Source organism: Kryptolebias marmoratus, linkage group LG21 (genome assembly GCF_001649575.2).
Source record: "Kryptolebias marmoratus isolate JLee-2015 linkage group LG21, ASM164957v2, whole genome shotgun sequence".
Lineage (NCBI taxonomy): Eukaryota > Metazoa > Chordata > Actinopteri > Cyprinodontiformes > Rivulidae > Kryptolebias > Kryptolebias marmoratus.
In genome coordinates, this window is record NC_051450.1 from 1,919,317 (window position 1) to 1,936,863 (window position 17,547).

At 36.9% G+C, this 17,547-nt stretch overlaps 1 protein-coding gene across 2 annotated transcripts in view; it reads left to right on the top strand.

The window, feature by feature from the left end:
* LOC108245193 (partitioning defective 3 homolog) overlaps positions 1-17,547 on the top strand; it is a 485,244-nt gene that overhangs the window by 294,938 nt on the left and 172,759 nt on the right. For both annotated transcript variants that reach the window (XM_017431897.3, XM_017431896.3), the window contains exons 17-19: positions 3,023-3,171; positions 10,157-10,387; positions 16,840-17,065. In XM_017431897.3, coding sequence (XP_017287386.1) covers positions 3,023-3,171; positions 10,157-10,387; positions 16,840-17,065 — 606 coding nt within the window. The remainder of the gene's footprint in view (positions 1-3,022; positions 3,172-10,156; positions 10,388-16,839; positions 17,066-17,547) is intronic.

A 17,547-nucleotide genomic window follows, 5' to 3' on the forward strand; every position in this document is an offset into this window, starting at 1 on the left:
TGCAGTTCCTTTTAAAGAAAATTGGTTATATTAAAGGCTGCTTGAAGGAACTCCTGCTCTAAAGGGTTACAATTTTAAACAAATGTTTCCTACGATTTACATTTGTCATTTCATAACATTTCCACAGTTTTAATAAAGTAAAGTGTGGCTAAGTGTGGCCTGTAACATTTGTTAGAGATCCAGTAGGTAATGAACATTTCCTCTCCTTCTTCCTTAGGTTTTTCTTTTGGCCTGGTTTAAATGCAAGATGCTTTGATCTCATGCATGAAAGTGCTAATGGGTGTTAAATAATCTGAGGATTAAATACAAAGCTGTATTGTCGATGTTGGAAGGGTTAAAACCTGATATCTCTTGTGTTGTTTACTCTAGGTCGTTCCCATTTGACAAATATGGCTTCCTTTGCTCCTCTCAAAAAACATTCATCCAATTTGAACATTGCTCACCCCAGAAGCCTTCTTTATCCTTAAGATGTAGTGTAGATTATTTCATGGGCCAGACCATTTTTTTGGTCCATCTCATCTTTTAAAAACGATACGTCTCCAGATAATATTTAAGATAATATTTTTAGATAATATTTTGGTATGATAGCCTTTCCAAAGTGGTAGCTTAGGTCGTATTCAGACCTGACACATTTGGTCCGCTTTAATCGAAGCAGAGTTTGTTTCCAGCGTTGGTTCGGACTTTTTATGCAGGTGTGAATACAGTCATGCGAACTCCGGTGCGGATCAAACAACCGGACTGAGACCCGCTTTTTGAGGTGGTCTCGGTCCGCTTCCAAACGAACTCTGGTGCGGTTCGCTTCTGGTGTGAATACAGACTGGACTTGAACCGAACTAACTACGTAAAGCATGCACCTTTTTAGACTTCACAAGCCACCGCTGCTAGTATGTTGTGCGTCAGAGTGCACAGAGCATCTCGTCTTCTTCGAGTTGCGGCACGCATTTGCCGGCGCTGTTCCAAAATTAGAAGTAAAACGTCATTAAACCGACGTTGAATGAGCTGCTCTTGAATTTCAAAATGGTACTGTAATTGTACCAACAGAACGAATGTGCACATAACAAATACAGCACGCAGGACTTCCATCTTTATTTCCAGGTCTGTGCTCTGTGCTCCAACCGCTGCCCCCGTCTTTCTGTCCAATGTGTTATACGGCATGGAGACAGAGGTGAACCCAGAACGCAGACTCATAGCTGATGAAAAATGAAAAACTAATTTATTAACTAAAGAAAACAGTCAAAACAAAAGGGCTGACGTGGCATCAAAACTAACAAAAACAAAATCCTAAAACGAGAGACAGGGCATGGCAAGGAGCAAGACACAAGTAGACAAAATGGAATGATCCAGTGAGTAGTGAATGAGAAAGACCGGTACTTAAAGACAGAGGATAATGAGGAAAATGGACACAGGTGAGAGAGAATAATTACAAGCAGGTGGAGATGGGCGTGGCAGACCTAACAGGGAAAGTACTGGGGAGGTGGAGAGTGACAGGGCATGAAACAGGAAAACTAAACCGAAAAAAAACAATAATCAAACACAACAAACTGAAAATACCAAATTATGACACAATGGGAGCAATGACCGTCACCCACGTGGCTTTGTTTATAAATTATAGTCCACTTACAAAAAAGCACAATGTGAATGCAAACAGCACCAAACGAAAAAAATAAAGTCCACTTTTGGTCCGGACGAAACAAGCGGACCAAAGGACTTTCCTGGTGTGAATACACCCTTAGTCATTGTTTTCAGCTCACGAAGTTAACAACCCCTTCAGATAAATTCTGTTTTTGAGACTGGTTTAGGTTTGATGTCTGGTTTAGGTTCATGGTATGGACATTTGTCAAAGGTCTATAATGCAATGTTTGGTACCATCTTAAAGGGGACCCTCTTGGCTTTCAATTAAGCCATGTTTTGAGTTTATCTGACCAATACAGAAATCACTGGAGCTCTTTAAACCAAAAATAATACACATTTTCCCACTACTTTTGCCTTGTAGCATCCAGGGACATTAGGGACACAAGAGTTAACAGCTGCAATACTCAAAAGACTAAGGATTCAGAAAATGTATAATGTACCCATACTGTCTGCTTATGGGAGGTGAATATGAGCTGTATTTTGAAGGCACAGGCTTGGGACAGAATCTGTAGGCCTAGAGTGTTTGTTTTTTTTGATGCATCAAGGATAAAAATAAAGACAGATCATTACAGTTTAAAATCACAACTGTGCATTTTTCATTTTGAATTAAGAAAACCCCTTGTGGGAGAAGCAATACACCTTCAAAAACCAAGAAGTTTAGATACATTTGCTTGAACCTACCAGGATCACTGTGCCCCGGAAGAACCATCACCAGCATTTGTTAGAGTCCATTGTCACTTATTTTGAGTCCCCCTACATAGCAAGATACCCTTCCTTTAATTGTAAATGTGCTTTTCTTTATGCAAATACTCTTTCCCTCCCAACCGCCTTTTTTCCCTACTCCCCTCTGATTTTTTTAATTAAGATCCAGACAGAGATATAGGTGATCTTAAAAGAAGTGCACTAAAGTGGGTTGGGTTTTGTCGTGCTACAGACATATGGGTGTCTGGAGGGCTGGATGAGAATTGAGTGGCCATGACCCCAGAGCACTCTCACCTCACTGGGGTATCACACATCTAGGCCAAAACCCCCTCTTCTTAATTATAGTGTATTTTGAGTCTAAGGAGAGGTGGAGGTGTCCTTGATTAGAAAAAAAAAGCATTGAAATGAAAGATTGAAACTGTGTGTATGTGTGAGTATTGAATGTTGAGGGTCATTATCTGATAGTAAAGGGTCAGGGGTTTGTGGTTATGTGAATATTAATAGGTACATTTTATTTCCGTTAAATTACACTACTAGGAACCTTAGCTGTTGTGGTGTAAATTAATGTAAATGACTACAAAATATAAATTTAATTGTACAATTTTAATATAGAATGGTATACTTGTTGTTTGTTGGCCTTATGAAATCTCTGTCTGTTTCTCTTTTTTCTTTGTCTTATATGTCGTAGCTCACTAAGTCCAGATGCAGATCCTGACATTTCATTCCAGAGGGAGGGTTTCGGCCGACAAAGTATATCAGAAAAGCGCACCAAGCAGTATGAGACTGCTGCACAGCTGGAAATCATCAAAAGCCGCAAGTCGAAGAGCATGGATCTAGGTAAACTGTCTGCTGTCCAACACATTTTTAAATAATGCAAAAATTGACTTACCTAACATTGTGCCTTTTACTTTTTCATTTACTATGAATTTTACTAGTTCTATGCAGAATAGGGGCGTAACAGTACATGCATTTGTATTGAACTGTGAAGTTACAGACTCCAGGGTCCAGTGCATGCAATTAGATAGAGAATACAATAGTCACAGGTGATCACTTGTCTCATCTAAAAGCGGACACACATTATTTTCTAATACACTCTATACCAAAGCAAAGCAAGAATGGCTAATTCAGATGAAACACAGCTGTAAGACCTGCTTGTTTGTTTTAAATCAGCTGTGTGGACATGTTTTTTTTTGGTGGGGTCATAATAAGGGTCATAATTTGCATGCTTTGAAATGTGTGAGCAAGTTAACATTTTATTGATTTTGTATTTTCACATGGGCTTGAGAAAAAAATAATTGAGACAAACATTTCTTTTTTGTACTATTTCTTAAACAACAAAGAGATACATTCCAGCAGTTTGGGAGTTTATCAAACTTTTTGTTTAACATATATCCTTTAGGAGTCTGTTTACAACTTTAATTGGATAAATAACACAGTACAATAAGACATGTTTATTGTGTAATTTTCTAGTAATATTACCGGTTGACAAATATTGCTGAATCTGGTCTGCTACATTAGATCCTCCTAACTAGCAAGACTGGTTTACTTGTGTAACCAGTGTAAAATTAGTGGGGGAAAAAAAAAACTATCACTTGGCATTTGGTAACCCAGAAACTGAGGTACCAAATCATGATTTATGCCTATAGTTAGAATCCTACTACAGGAGTTTTGAAAGATCTAATGTTCGAAACATGACTTTGCTTGACTTAATCTAACTTGTACAGTCAGGTAGACTGTATTACCCATGCTTCTGAAATTGAAACACGATCATTTTGTAGCCAGAGTGTCGTGCAGTTGTAATTTAGAAAAAAAACAAAAATATCTGGCTGCTTCTAGCATTTCCTTATTGGACCTGCATTATCTCAAGGCTTGGCTGCTTATCTTGTAGCTTCCTGTACAATGACAATATGTTATTTACAGTAATTTATGCCTTAAAAATGATGTATGTCAAGCTTCTTGAAGGCTTTGTACATATAAAACACACTCGTCTTCTGATCATGGGGGTGAGATCTGTACCAGTCCTGGTGCCTTCTTACAGATCACTGCCAAATCTTATTCATTCTCTGAATTTTTACATGGAGCTGCTTGGGAAAAAGTTAATGGCACAGCGTGGGGTTGCGCATGAAAATGGTTTCCATTACGTCCTTTGTGTTGAAAATATAATTGTTACTGAGTACAGGAAGAGAGTAGAATAAACAGGATGCTGAGATAACTTTATGATACTGTTCTCATTAGTGTAAATGCATGTTTTATCAGCAAGTCTCATCAAAAAAGCTTCTTAAATGTTTGAAAATGGAATCAGCATTATTCTTTGTGAATTTGATTACATCTAGACAGCAGTGTTTATTTCTGATAAAGAAACTATTTTATCTGTTCAAAAGGTGACACAAGTCTCATTAAATAACTGGATATATTGATCTTTAGTTGCTATATTACTTCTGAAGTATCAAGATTCGTCTGTGTGTGGGTGTGTAATTAGACATAATTCACTATTTCCACTCCCTGTAGTGTCATCTTACATTCTAGTCTGTTCTAGATTCCCAAATAACATTTGGAAGAAAAAGCACCATCATGTTTTGTCTTACATTATCTGGAGAGACTTTTTTTTTTCCTTATTTAGTGATTAAATTGTGCTATGATACAGTCTGGTTCTGGAGCCTCAATGTGAAGCATAATACCAAATAGAAAGAACCATCTTCTTACCTCTAGGAGAATATGTAGTTCCTGAACTAAATAATTTTCAAATGAAAATGGGAAAAAATAGGAACTTTTCAAAATCCATCTTGGTATTGTACTTTCTGAACAGGAATTATTTCATCCATCATTGGAAATATTGACTATTTAGATGATTATAGTAAAAATCAGTATTGCTATTTTGACATCATATTGACATACATCATTTTGATGATGTTTTACCTGCTCTTAAAGCAAATCAAAAGATAGACATAATGACTTTGAAGGCTGTCATCATTGACATATGATAAACTTGTCAAGCTCAATTCATTTTAAATTGGGAACAAGATTGAAATATCTAAAAAAAGCAAAGAAAGAGATGTGAGATGCCACAGCTGGCAGTTTTAATACATTGTCATGTTTTGCCTTTTAAGTCTCATGATGGACAGGCTCTTACATAGGTGTAAGATCTTTTCTACTTAGATCATTGTATCTGGCCTTCATATACTGACTCCATCTCCTATTATTTTCTGCATGTGCCCAATAACGTGGCACAAAGTGAAAAAAACCCACTTGTTTGCCTGTTTATGTTCTTAAACACAAGGACCACTGGAGGTCAGCAACCATGCTAAGACCAGCTCAGTACACTGTCATTATTACTGCAGTCCACCATGATGGTGGTCAAACTGGCTCAGTAGGTGTCTAAAGTAAACTCTCATTCTTTCTTCACAACCAGCCATTATTGGATGTGTGATCTTGACTCCTTTAGATGCAAAAGGCAAAGAATTTATAGGTAACTGCAGCAAAGTCAAATTAGGTTTTTCATATTGCTGAGAGGGAGTTTTATGGCACTGAATAGAGACTTGGCAACAAATGTGGGAACCTGTGCCATTGTGCTTATTCTGGGTGCAAACTGAAGAAAACACTTAACACTCATGGAAGTATGAGGGGCTGAAGAGAGCCAGGCAATGAAGTGCCATTTTTAAAAGATAGATGTTCACTGCCAGTTGGCCTCTTCAGCTCTCTGCAATTGATGTCTCACAGGCAGGCTGTTTTTAACTATGGTTGGAGCATAGCAGAGTGCATTCAACCCATTCAATTAACAGGATGATCTGATAACTGGATGTCAAGATCTAATGAACATATCTGTTCTTCACATTGATCCTTTAGGGAGAAAAATATATGTTTCCATAGCAGAAAATGTGAGACTTCAAAGTAAACATGTGTAAGGCCACTTTTACACTGAATGATGACCCCATTGTGCTCTCCACAACCTGTACAATACTATTAGAACATGGCTGTATTATGACAATTTTGGAAAATTTATATGTTCTTAGTCTTTGCAAAATTCTTCCTGCTATTTTCCACATCCCAGAAAAGCTCTCCTGCTCCATCCATAGTGCCTTATTTAAACACTCTGACACAACTCTCTCAGACTGTCAGGATGTAGCTATGGGTATCAAGTCTGCCTAAGGTTGTTTCCATGATTTTGTCATGTTCATGGTTTTAGCCTAGGCATAAGGCGAGTATGGTCAGTGTTGCTCAAATTTACAACTACCAAGCCATGATGGTGCAAGCAGGTACGCCACCACCACAATAATAAATTACCACAACCTTGTTTGTAAGTGATCAAAACCATTGTGAATCTATCATGCTGTGCCACAAGATAGCACTGCATTCTCAATATGTGCTTAAAGACCTCACCAAGATACTGCAAAGACCATCTACTTCCTGGCTAACTGTTATGCTGTAGCAGTATCATAATTCAATGTGAGGGGGCCTAAACAAACATAAAAACTTTTTTTGTTCTTACTTAAAACATATTTAGTCTATTTTTTGGAGTTTCCAAACATGAGAACCATTTATTTTCTTTTTTAAAGCCTACTTGTTTGAGTTTGCAGAGAGAGAAATCACTGAAGCATACACAGCAAAGTATTTAGAATCTCTAATATAAACATTAATCATAAATTCAGGTAATAATGATAAATGTTTTTCTTGGCATCTTTGGTCTGTGGAGGACATCCTCTGTCTGGCTAATGATCCAAAGCTAGCAGAACCGTAATTGTACAGCTGACCCAAGGAAACGCCTCACATTCATTGGTGTACCTGCTCAAGGCCTTTTTATGACCACCTCAGAGGTTATTTTTGACATAATTACCCTTTTAGCGACCAGCTTAAAACCCTGACTCTGAATAAATTATGTGTAATGGAGAACCTGTCTGTACACATATCTTTACATGCAAGTGCCTGTGGTGAATAATGGCTGGTAAGCATAGTTTTAGCTGCTCTAATTATACTACAGACTCCTGTCGCTGTAATAACTGCTCCTTATTTATTCATGGAGTTTGCCATATATCTCCAGTAATGCCTAATGGCAATGGGTTGTCTCCAGTTCTATGTCCTTGTCCATAAGCTTAAGCACAATACATTGGCTAATATTGTTTGGAATCGTGATGAATTTCAAGCTGCACTTCCCTCCTATTTGTTTTAATTTTCTTTTTTTCTTCATTTCATTTTTATGATTTTAATTTCTCCTCCAAACGTGTCTGGAGTGGCAAATTCATGTCTGTATGCAAAAGGGGAATATGTATTTTCTGTCCTCTGAATAAGAACGAGATGAGGAGAAGAGCACTGGGGTTTCTGTTGTGTGATAGGAATCACATAATAGAGTGGTATACAGAGAGCTGTCCGTCAAAGTCTCCCAGGAGAGCCCTGGCTGCCTCTGATGAAAACAAAGACGGGTTTGAGGCAGTTGGGTCTATGTGTAAACTCTCCCTTTTTGCTTCATTCATCCATTCTCTTTGTGCCGTTGCTTTCCACCAGTCATCCACTGTGTGGACTTGAAACAATGATAACTGGGATTATGGGGCAGAATACCAAGCATGAGGATAATTTCCTGTACAAGTCCGGCAGATGTTATTTGGGTTTTCTTGAACTGTTGCATGATGTAGAACTCTTGTGGAACTTACGATCCAGCTGTGGTAAACATGCACTCTAGATTTTATGTGTTCGTTTTATACTGTTTCAATACTTTGTATGCTTTTAAAAGTTTATTGAGTTTTACCCTTCATGTATGAAGTGGATTTTACCTACATTGTTTTTTTTAAATCTACATCTATACTTTTCTAAATTAAATGTTTTCTCCAGTTTACGCTCTGTCATCCTTTCCTTTCATTATTCTCTCTGAGAAATGATTTGCAATCCTCTCTGCTTGTTTTTTGTTTTCTTTGTTTGTCTGTTCGTTTGTTATTTCTGTAAATCTGTCTTTGCACTCTTGGCATATATATTTGTCATAGTAATCAGAAATTGCCCATCTCCTCCAAAGATCTGGTTAGTAAAATGGAAACCCTAATCATGCAGCTGTAGAAGCTTGACGTCTGTAGATGCTTGCAGCACATAGTCAAGTTTAATTTTACTGTTAGATGCAGCTTGAAAGTGTACATATAAGCTCCTCCTAAATTAGTAGGACACATGATTATAGGATTGATGTTATTCTGTGTTAAATTAAATTTGCATCATTAAATACAGGTTGTCTTTAGACTGAGTGAGTTAATTTACATTGAGGAAAAAAGTATGTTCTAACAGTGCACAGTGATAGAATAAATCATTCTATCACTGTGCACTGTTAAAACAACATTTTCTAGTTGTTGGTCATTGATTTTTTTGGGAAAAATTAGTGACTAACTACCTTAAGTCTATTTGTCTTACCTGGCACTTGATCTACACATGTCATACATGCCTGTGCTGCAACAACATGCCCAGCACTCCAAAGTAAGTTATTAAAGAGCTCTCAGTCTTTCCACATACAAATAAATAAGGTGCCATGCTCAATAATTATTCATTTACCTTTTTGCTGTCAATGGTGAGTGCAGTGGTATGTGGAATAAAACATAGAAACATATTGTAGTGACAACTAAGTACTAGTGAGATGTTTCAGGTTTGCTTAATGAAATGATCAAGCAAAGAAAAGAGAAAGGAGTTTAGCTCATGAATGAGACAATCTGCGAGCAGTACAATAAGAAGTGTAGTAGCAGATGAGAAAATGTTTATCAACAGAAGTTTAACAGTTAGTCTGTAAAACATTATGTTTTCCTTAATTCTTTCTTCTTCTTTTTTTTTGTAGTTCTCATGAGTGGACCGTGGGGGTCTGGTTTTCCCATACAGCAAATGATTTCTCTCAGTTAGAGGGTTTGTTTTCTTTGCCTAAAGATCCATCCTGATCTCCGGCAGCAGTGGGATATGCCTCATTTACTCCACTTTAGACATGACGTGGATCCTGTTCACTTTACACAGTTGTGTGTTATTGTTCCTTAGGGAGAATGCCTGTATGGGACACACAAAGTATTTGCACGTGTTTGAGTCCAGACCATTTAAATTCATTTGCTGTTTGAAAACCAACAGGAAATTTTGGTGAACACTTTTATTTATACCACCTGAAACCACAAAGGAAACAACAGCACACATATGTTACTTGTGAATGATAAATCTAATGTGCAGAGAGTTATAAAGATGCATAGCCTCTCTAGATAAACTCTTTCAACATTTTATTATTACTGTTGGCAGTGTACAAGGCTGATAAAATTAATGAAGCAACTTTTAAGTCATTATTACTGAAAGTTTCATCTGAAAATCTTTACATCAAACAAAGCTTCACTTTTCTTGTTTTAAACACTTTATGGGCCATGCAATACATTTTGTTTTACATGTATTGGAATGGGTAAACTTATTTTTACTGCAGCTGTGACACAGACATAGATTTCTTTTTTTTCTTAGGTTTGACCAAAATGGCTACAACTCTGACATGTCTCAACATAAAATGATTTTACTTTAAAACTGGCATGAAAGGTGGTCAGTGATATGAATTCATTCAAGGATTGCTAGGCTTTTGATATTTTATAGTGGAGCATACATAATTTAAATGTAAAAAGGGTCAATAGCATAATTTTTCTCATGTTAATTGTCTGACTTGCACTTTGTCTTGGATGACTCATTTAGTCTCCTTCCACTTTCCCAAACATAACAGATAAAATAAAAGTGAAAAGTTTACTGAAATTCAGAGTTCTGGAGTCATTAGTTTTAGCTCATCTTTGTAAAAAAAATAAATAAATAATGTGTCTGGCCATGCTGACAGTTTTTACTCTTTCCATAGGTTCTGCAGAGCAAGTGGTTGGACCCTCATTGGGTCTGAAAAAGTCCAGCTCCCTCGAAAGTCTTCAGAAGGCTTTTGCTGAAGCTACTGTGAAAGATAAACTCAACGTCCAAAGGATGCACTCAGGAATCATCAGAGGACGCTGCTGCAATGAGAGCTTTCGGGCTGCAATTGACAAATCGTATGAGAAATCTGGGGCCCCAGCAAAACAAGAGAACAGCACAGAGACATGTGAGTGTTCACTCATCTTCTTCTGTCTGTGGTTGTTTCTATTATTTTTCCACAGAAGTTTGCCTAAAAATGTGTTACAATGCAGTGCACAATACTAGATATTAAATAATCTGGGTACTGGGTTCATGATGCTGTGCCATGGCTGCCCAAGAAAACTGCAACTGTCCGGTTGTTAACTACTGGATATGGAAGAAGAAGCCTTTTTTTAATATGGATATACAACCATACCAGTATGAACCTGAACTGACAGCTGGATCTCTGTAATCAGATGAAAACTCTTCAGATTTGGATTCTGATGATCACCAGGACCGTCATGGACAACAAAACAATGTGCATAAAGACCCGAGTTGGGAACATGGAACAGTGAGAACCTATTACCCCCAGATCATTGTCATGACATCAGCACATGACACTGCAAATACGAAGATGGCAGGAGACAGCTAATGTTGCTAACTCGCTTCAGTGATGCTAACTCGTAAAATCCGTGAGCGTGCTTGAGAGTACATTTATGAACTCTCACACCAGAGTAAACTAATCAGTAGCAGTTTCAGACTATGACAATTGTTTAATCACACATGTATTGTCTCTATTTTTTCATCAATAACAAACTTCAGGCTGTCGGCCTGTAAGCAGCTCATACCTTTTAGTGACAGCACACTTTCACAATGTCATGTTTGAAGCAGAAGTTCCGGTTTCTCATCCCCTTCTCTGTGGTCATGTCCTCCTCTCCATTAGCCTTTCTTTTAAAATTAAAAATAGTTGTTTTGTCTTAGTTTTTTGGCATGAAGCCAGTCCACCACACTAATGAGGATCAGAGCGGTGCTCCTCTTTGAAGTGATCCGAACCCGAGTTCTGACAGTAATTCCTACATTGGAGCTTATGGATCCAAATCTGACAAAGGTTTTTATCTTTCAGGAAGCCAAATAATGAAACTCCAGTGGTATTTTCTGGCCCATTTGAACAATTAATTCCAACCCTGACCTTTATTGTACTGGTATTCATCCACTCACTGATGAATTACTGAATGCTGTGAACCTCAGCAGCTCTGTGGACGTCACACATCAGGGGGTCAAAAACGTTGGACTCTTCAGTGATGTTTGGTATTAAAAAAATAGTATATATATATATATATATATATACATTTGACAGGAAGCATATTTAATGATATTCTTTCAAATGAGGTTGGCTTCAAAATACTTTTCAGTTCAGCTTTAACTAATATTAAACTTCTACACTTTGTGTGACATTTGTTTAGTTTGCACTGTTTTCTGAACTTAACAACATCCATGCTATTACACAAATGTTTGACCGTAATGTTTAAAATGACATGCACATAAAGTAACATCTAATACTGTAAAAGAAAAATGTGTTGTTACACATAAAAACAGCTTTTGAACATGTTGGCAAGTAAAAACTTGATTTTTCCTGGCTTAGTAATGTTTCACTAGAGACACTGCTTAAAAAAATAGCATTACTTTAGGACTGTAGTGTGTTCCCAAGTAAATCAAATCTATTGATTAGACACAATTTATGATGACTGGAATTTTAAGGTACAATGGAAACATGACTGTAGATGACAGATTGTTTATCCTTGTGTTTTAAGCTTGTATTGCATGTTTTACACAAAGGTGGTCAGTGATATGAATTCCTTCAAGGATTGCTAGGTTTTTGATATTTTATAGTGAAGCATACATAATTTAAATGTAAAAAGGGTCAATAGCATAATTTTTCTCATGTAATTGTCTGACTTTCACTTTGTCTTGGATGACTTATTTAGTCTCCTTCCACTGTCCCAAACATAACAGATAAAATGAAAGTGAAAGGTTTACTGAAATTGAGAGTTCTGGAGTCATTAGTTTTAGCTCATCTTTGTAAAAAATAAATAAATAATGTGTCTGGCCATGCTGACATTAAAATATGTAAATACATTTACTGTTACCAAGTAGATACAACTTTATTCGTGCCAATAAAGTCTTAGTAGGTTACAACTTTACCAGGTTTTCTAATGCTTGTTTTCTCGTGTACCTGATTTGGACTGAAACTGTTGCTTTTATTTACTCAAAACTAGAAAGACTGAAACAGAAATGCTAAAAATGACTTGCCACATTCCTTTTGAGTATAAGTATCAATCCCTACTTGCTGTTTGATGACAGCAAGCATGCACTGGATACAGAGAGACAGCCGTCTTACAGTTCCCGACAGGTAATAACACTGCAACACCACAAGAGTAATCACTTGATATAAATTTCCTTTCACCATTAAAGGATTCCATTAAAAGAGCTGGGGAACATTTGAAAAAAGAGGGAATTATTTGCCTGAAATGCTTTGTTCTCATAAGCTCTGTCGGCAGGCCACTAAATACAGTCTTATCTCTGCAAAGAAAAATGGGGAAAGCAACCGATTTCCCCGGTCGCAGTATATTGCATTCTCCCCATGATATTCAAATAACTCTGTTTTTCAATTTAGATAAAAGCAGCCAGCCTGTGCTCGTCACTGAGGTTAATAGTCAGAGTTGACAGATAAGCCCCTTGCCTTCTTCTGCTCCCAGTTTTTTATTTACATAAAATAAGAACGTGGCATCACGTAAAAAAAAGTGTCCCCAAGAGATATTCATGCACTTTTTCTTGTGCTACTTTGTGTTGCAAGGTTTGAAAAAGAAAAAGATTAAAAAAGGGGGGAAAAAAATAATTTCTGCTGCGCAAAACTCCCTTCTTTCATGCATTGGAATAAGACTGGCAATTTTACTTGTCTTTCATAACCTTCGCTGACAGGCCAGCTTAAATGTCCTTGATTATTAAAGCAAGAAAGTTTAATGGTAGTTTTTCAGAAAAGTGACAAAATGTTTCCTCTGCTTGTCTGTCTCTGCAAATTATCTTTGAGTTTGCTGACACTTTCATCAAGGCTTCTGCTGTCATTTGAGATTGCCAGCCCTTTTATTTTAGAGCTCTGTCAAATCACTCTAGATGGCCTTACCTTCTGAAGTCTGATGTTAAAGGCTTTTTTTTTCTTCTTTTTTTTGACAGAAGATAGCTCTTTTTTCCATCTCACTTCATTTCAAAGTGTCAAATTAAATGGAGGCAGACAGGAAATTGCATTACATTTCCAAGCAGTGTGTTCCTTTTAGACTGACGCTCTTGGTAACTCCCCATGACTGCTTTAAAGGACCATATGGTCCAGGGTACAAACAGAGGCGTATGCATACATTGTGAAGCGTTGCTTCTGGAAGGTTCTGTAGTAGGATGCTTCGTGTCTTGCCATCATTAAAGGAGTATTCCAGCTGTTTTGAAGTGGGGCTTTATGGACAAGTTGTGAAGAATGTATATCTTATGTGCCATACACTCTAAAATATAAAGATTGTGTTGTTTAAATTGCACTTTTTTATCATGAATCTAAAACTTTTTTTTATGTCAAAATAAGCAGGTTTTGTTTCATTAACACAATATTATGAGATATTAAAGTAACTAAATACTGTCAATTAAATCCAACTTAACCACTTTGCTTATTTATTTGTTTATTGATTAATTAATTCATTCATTCATTCATTTTACTAAATAAAGACTGACCTAAGGTACTTTCCTTAATTTTACATGTGCATTAATCCAAGGGCACCTTTTTTTTTTATATATATATATATATTAGAAAGCTGAAGCAATTTTGCTCATTGTGCTCTAAAGTCTTTTGAAATTCAAGAACTTTTTGGTGAAGTACAAAGCTTTAAATAAATAAATTATTTAACATTTATACAATCAAATTTAGTGGAACCAGTTCACGTAACTAAGTTAAGTAAATCTTTCATGTCTTAGTGTGTAGATGACTCTGTGAACAAACTCAGTTGATAGCATAGCAGTTCATGTACACAGTATTTCATAGATCTTCGACCACTATCATTTTCTCAAAATAGGTTATTTACTCAGATTTCTGTGGTTATTCGCAAACCCAAATGGCAGCAGCTATCAGTGAGGTATAGCACTTTTCGGACAGCCTGGGGTCAATTCCAATAATCATATAATGCAAAACTGGCAAAAATGTAAAGGTTTAAAGACTAAAGTTTGCATAAAAACCTTTAAAATTTTAAATATTGGAGCTGTTTTAGGTATGCAGAGGTCTGCTTTAGAAGTGTGTGTGCTGAAAGCCATTAACTATTTTATACAGTCCAAGCCAAACTTCATAATGTGGATCACTGTGGTTTTAAAACAAATAGGTAATGATAGCAAACACTATTATTTTACATTTTTACTCTCATCAATTTTGCATAACTTTATTTCTATTTTACCTATTTTATTTATTTAATTGTTTTTAGTTGTTTTTTGTTTTTTCTTTCTGAGCTATTTGTTTTTGTTTTAGTTGATTTATGGGTTTATTGAACAGTTCTTTGATCAACATTAGATGTTTAAGCACACTTTATAAACTGGATTGATTTAATTTGATTCATTTCAGCAGAAATATTGTAATATTCCTACTGGATTTTACCCCAGACAATTGCTGTTGCTATTTACATTCAAAATGTATGTAAATAACAATATTTCAAATTTGACAGTAGTGTATAGAAACCGCAATTTATTTTTTAAAATGGCAGCAAAAATCTGCTTAAGTCTCTGCAGCTTTTGATCTAGTAATTAGCTCATCAGTTCTGTCATTTAAACTTTTAATATATCCTAAATGAACTTTTCTACAAAAGCCCACTTGACAATGACCCATTCAACCTGCAGTAGCATTAGCACTGCTAATCTTCATGGTTTAAATAACCAGATACGGCTAACAGCTGCTATTTACTGCCATTGTTCCTAAGTGGATGATTAGCAGAAAGCAGACACGGTGATAAAACCCCTACCTGTCCAGAACCTGCTAATAAATTTGTGCAGCTGTAGAAACAGCATGGTGAGGACGTGTAGAAATAAATTGCAGGACTGAGCAGATTAAAGATGCTAATCTGCTTTCTGCTCCTGCCATTCAGATCTTCATGCAAATATTCAATTTCAGTGTTTTCTTTTTTCCTCTGAGATGGCAGCTGAAACAAAAAGCAGACAGTTCTGAAGATTATATAAAAGCAGAACCTTATCCTTCTTGAAATGTGAATCTGGCTGCTCTTCCTTTCTCAAGGCTGTCTCATCTCCCCCTACTTTAATACAGACTCCCCTCTTTTTTCCTCACGATGAGCACGTTTTCTCTCCTCCGTCAAGAACATACAAGAATGTATAAGTTATAATCTGAAGGACATCTACTTTATTCTTCAAAGCAAAAGTTAGTGTAGGTAGGAGCTGCTGCAGAACATAAAATATTTGCAGTTATGATTCCCAGAGGCCTTTTTCCAGATTATTAAAATGTATAATTAGTGACAGATTATTACATTTTGTGCATTGGTTCTGATTAGATGTGATGGAAACTTTGAGTTCACTCAACCTTGCATCACCTGAGGACTCTGGTTTTGGTTTGATGTCAGGTTTGAAATGAGTTCAGACACAATTAAGAACCAGATTCGCATGACTATCATTACTGTTGCACTCGCAGCTAGTCACGGCTTTTTATTTTATTTTATTTTTTAAAGTAAAAAAATCAGTAGCAGAGGAGGGGGAGCTCTTGTGTGATCTGTGTAAAATGTACACAAATGAAATAACTTCAGGCTTTCAGCTAAGTGAAAGTCTGTTCAAGTGAACACTATTCTCAGTGGGTGCACAATGTAAATATATTCTGCTCTAATGAGGCAAATGAATTCAGTGTGTTTTGTTCAAAGCTGCTGTTTCTTGTGGGACACAGATTTTATTTTTTATGGCTCCTCTGGCTCTATTTTTGCATTTTGTTTCTAGCCACTAAAAAATTTGTCTGTTTGTCTGTTGCCTAAAAATTCTCATGAACCACTGGAGGAAATTCAACGAAACTTACAGAAAACAATTATTGGGTGAACATTTTCAACTGATTAATTTTTAGAGATAACCTGATTAACTGCTGGAGTCAACCCTTTTTGACTATTAGCAAAATACCTCATCAACCACCTTATGAATTTCAATGAAACTTGCAGAAAATTATCAAAGGACGTACATCTACAAGTGATTAACATTTGAAGTCAATCCAATTTGAGATGGTCACCACAGCTATTCCATAATTGCCAACATCACTGTTGCTATGAATCAGTCAGTTTTACAGATATGAGCTAAAATTGATGTGATTGTAGTTTAGAGTCATTCACACGATATAATCTACTCTAAGAGTGTTATCTTGCAATATTGCATAAGAATGCAAGTTTTTGTCAAGGTTTGGCAAAAAAGAGCTACAGCTCTGTCATTTTGCAGCCTAAGATGATCTTAGTTTAAAACTCTGGTATAAAAGGCAGCAGGTGAGACGCATCCCTTCGATGAATGCTAGGCCTTTAATCTTTTTTATTGTGATTTTTCATGAATCATTTTCTTTTGATATGTGAAATTAACATCAAGTCTAACTTTTCTCTTCTCCTCCAGTGGACGAGGACACAGAGGGCAGCTCCCGTTCAGGTCGTGAGTCGATGTCCACCAGCGGCGACCTCAGTGTCGCCAGTGGGTTTATTGGCAACCTCTCTATGGAAGACAGACAGAAAGATGGTGCCAAGGTCGGGGTGAGAGTATCGAAGAAAATGGAAAGGAAGAAAGACAAGGACAAGAACAAATCCAACAAGGGTGTGCTGAAGGGCTTGGGCGAGATGTTCAGGTAGGAACACCAGAGAGCTCAGCCTACATATTCCTAACCCCACCCCCATGTAGCCCTTAGCACCAATCACTGCCTGCTTTATTTAATTCCGCTCAACACACTCACCAATGAATCATACAGACTGAATACATTCTCTGAATGTTGCCGGTGCTAATCAGAGACCCTTTTCCTTGAACCCTGTGAGGTGGTGAGGAAAGGAGGGGCGGTTATCGACCTCAAGGGCCTTTGGCACTTTAGAGCCAGATTATTTTTAATAAGGGCACCATGTTTTATTCATAATCCCATGTGTGCAGGGCTTCTATCTACATTCACTCAGCATTTGTTAACCAGCAGTCATTGTTCAGAGTCCATACGAGTGCTGATGGGGGGTGGGGGTGGGGGTGGCAAAGTGGGAATAGCAGACCTTTGGAGATGTTAAAATTGACTCAAAATCAGGTTAAATTGTTTCCTAAGCCTGGTTTTAACAATAGCTGTCTCATCTT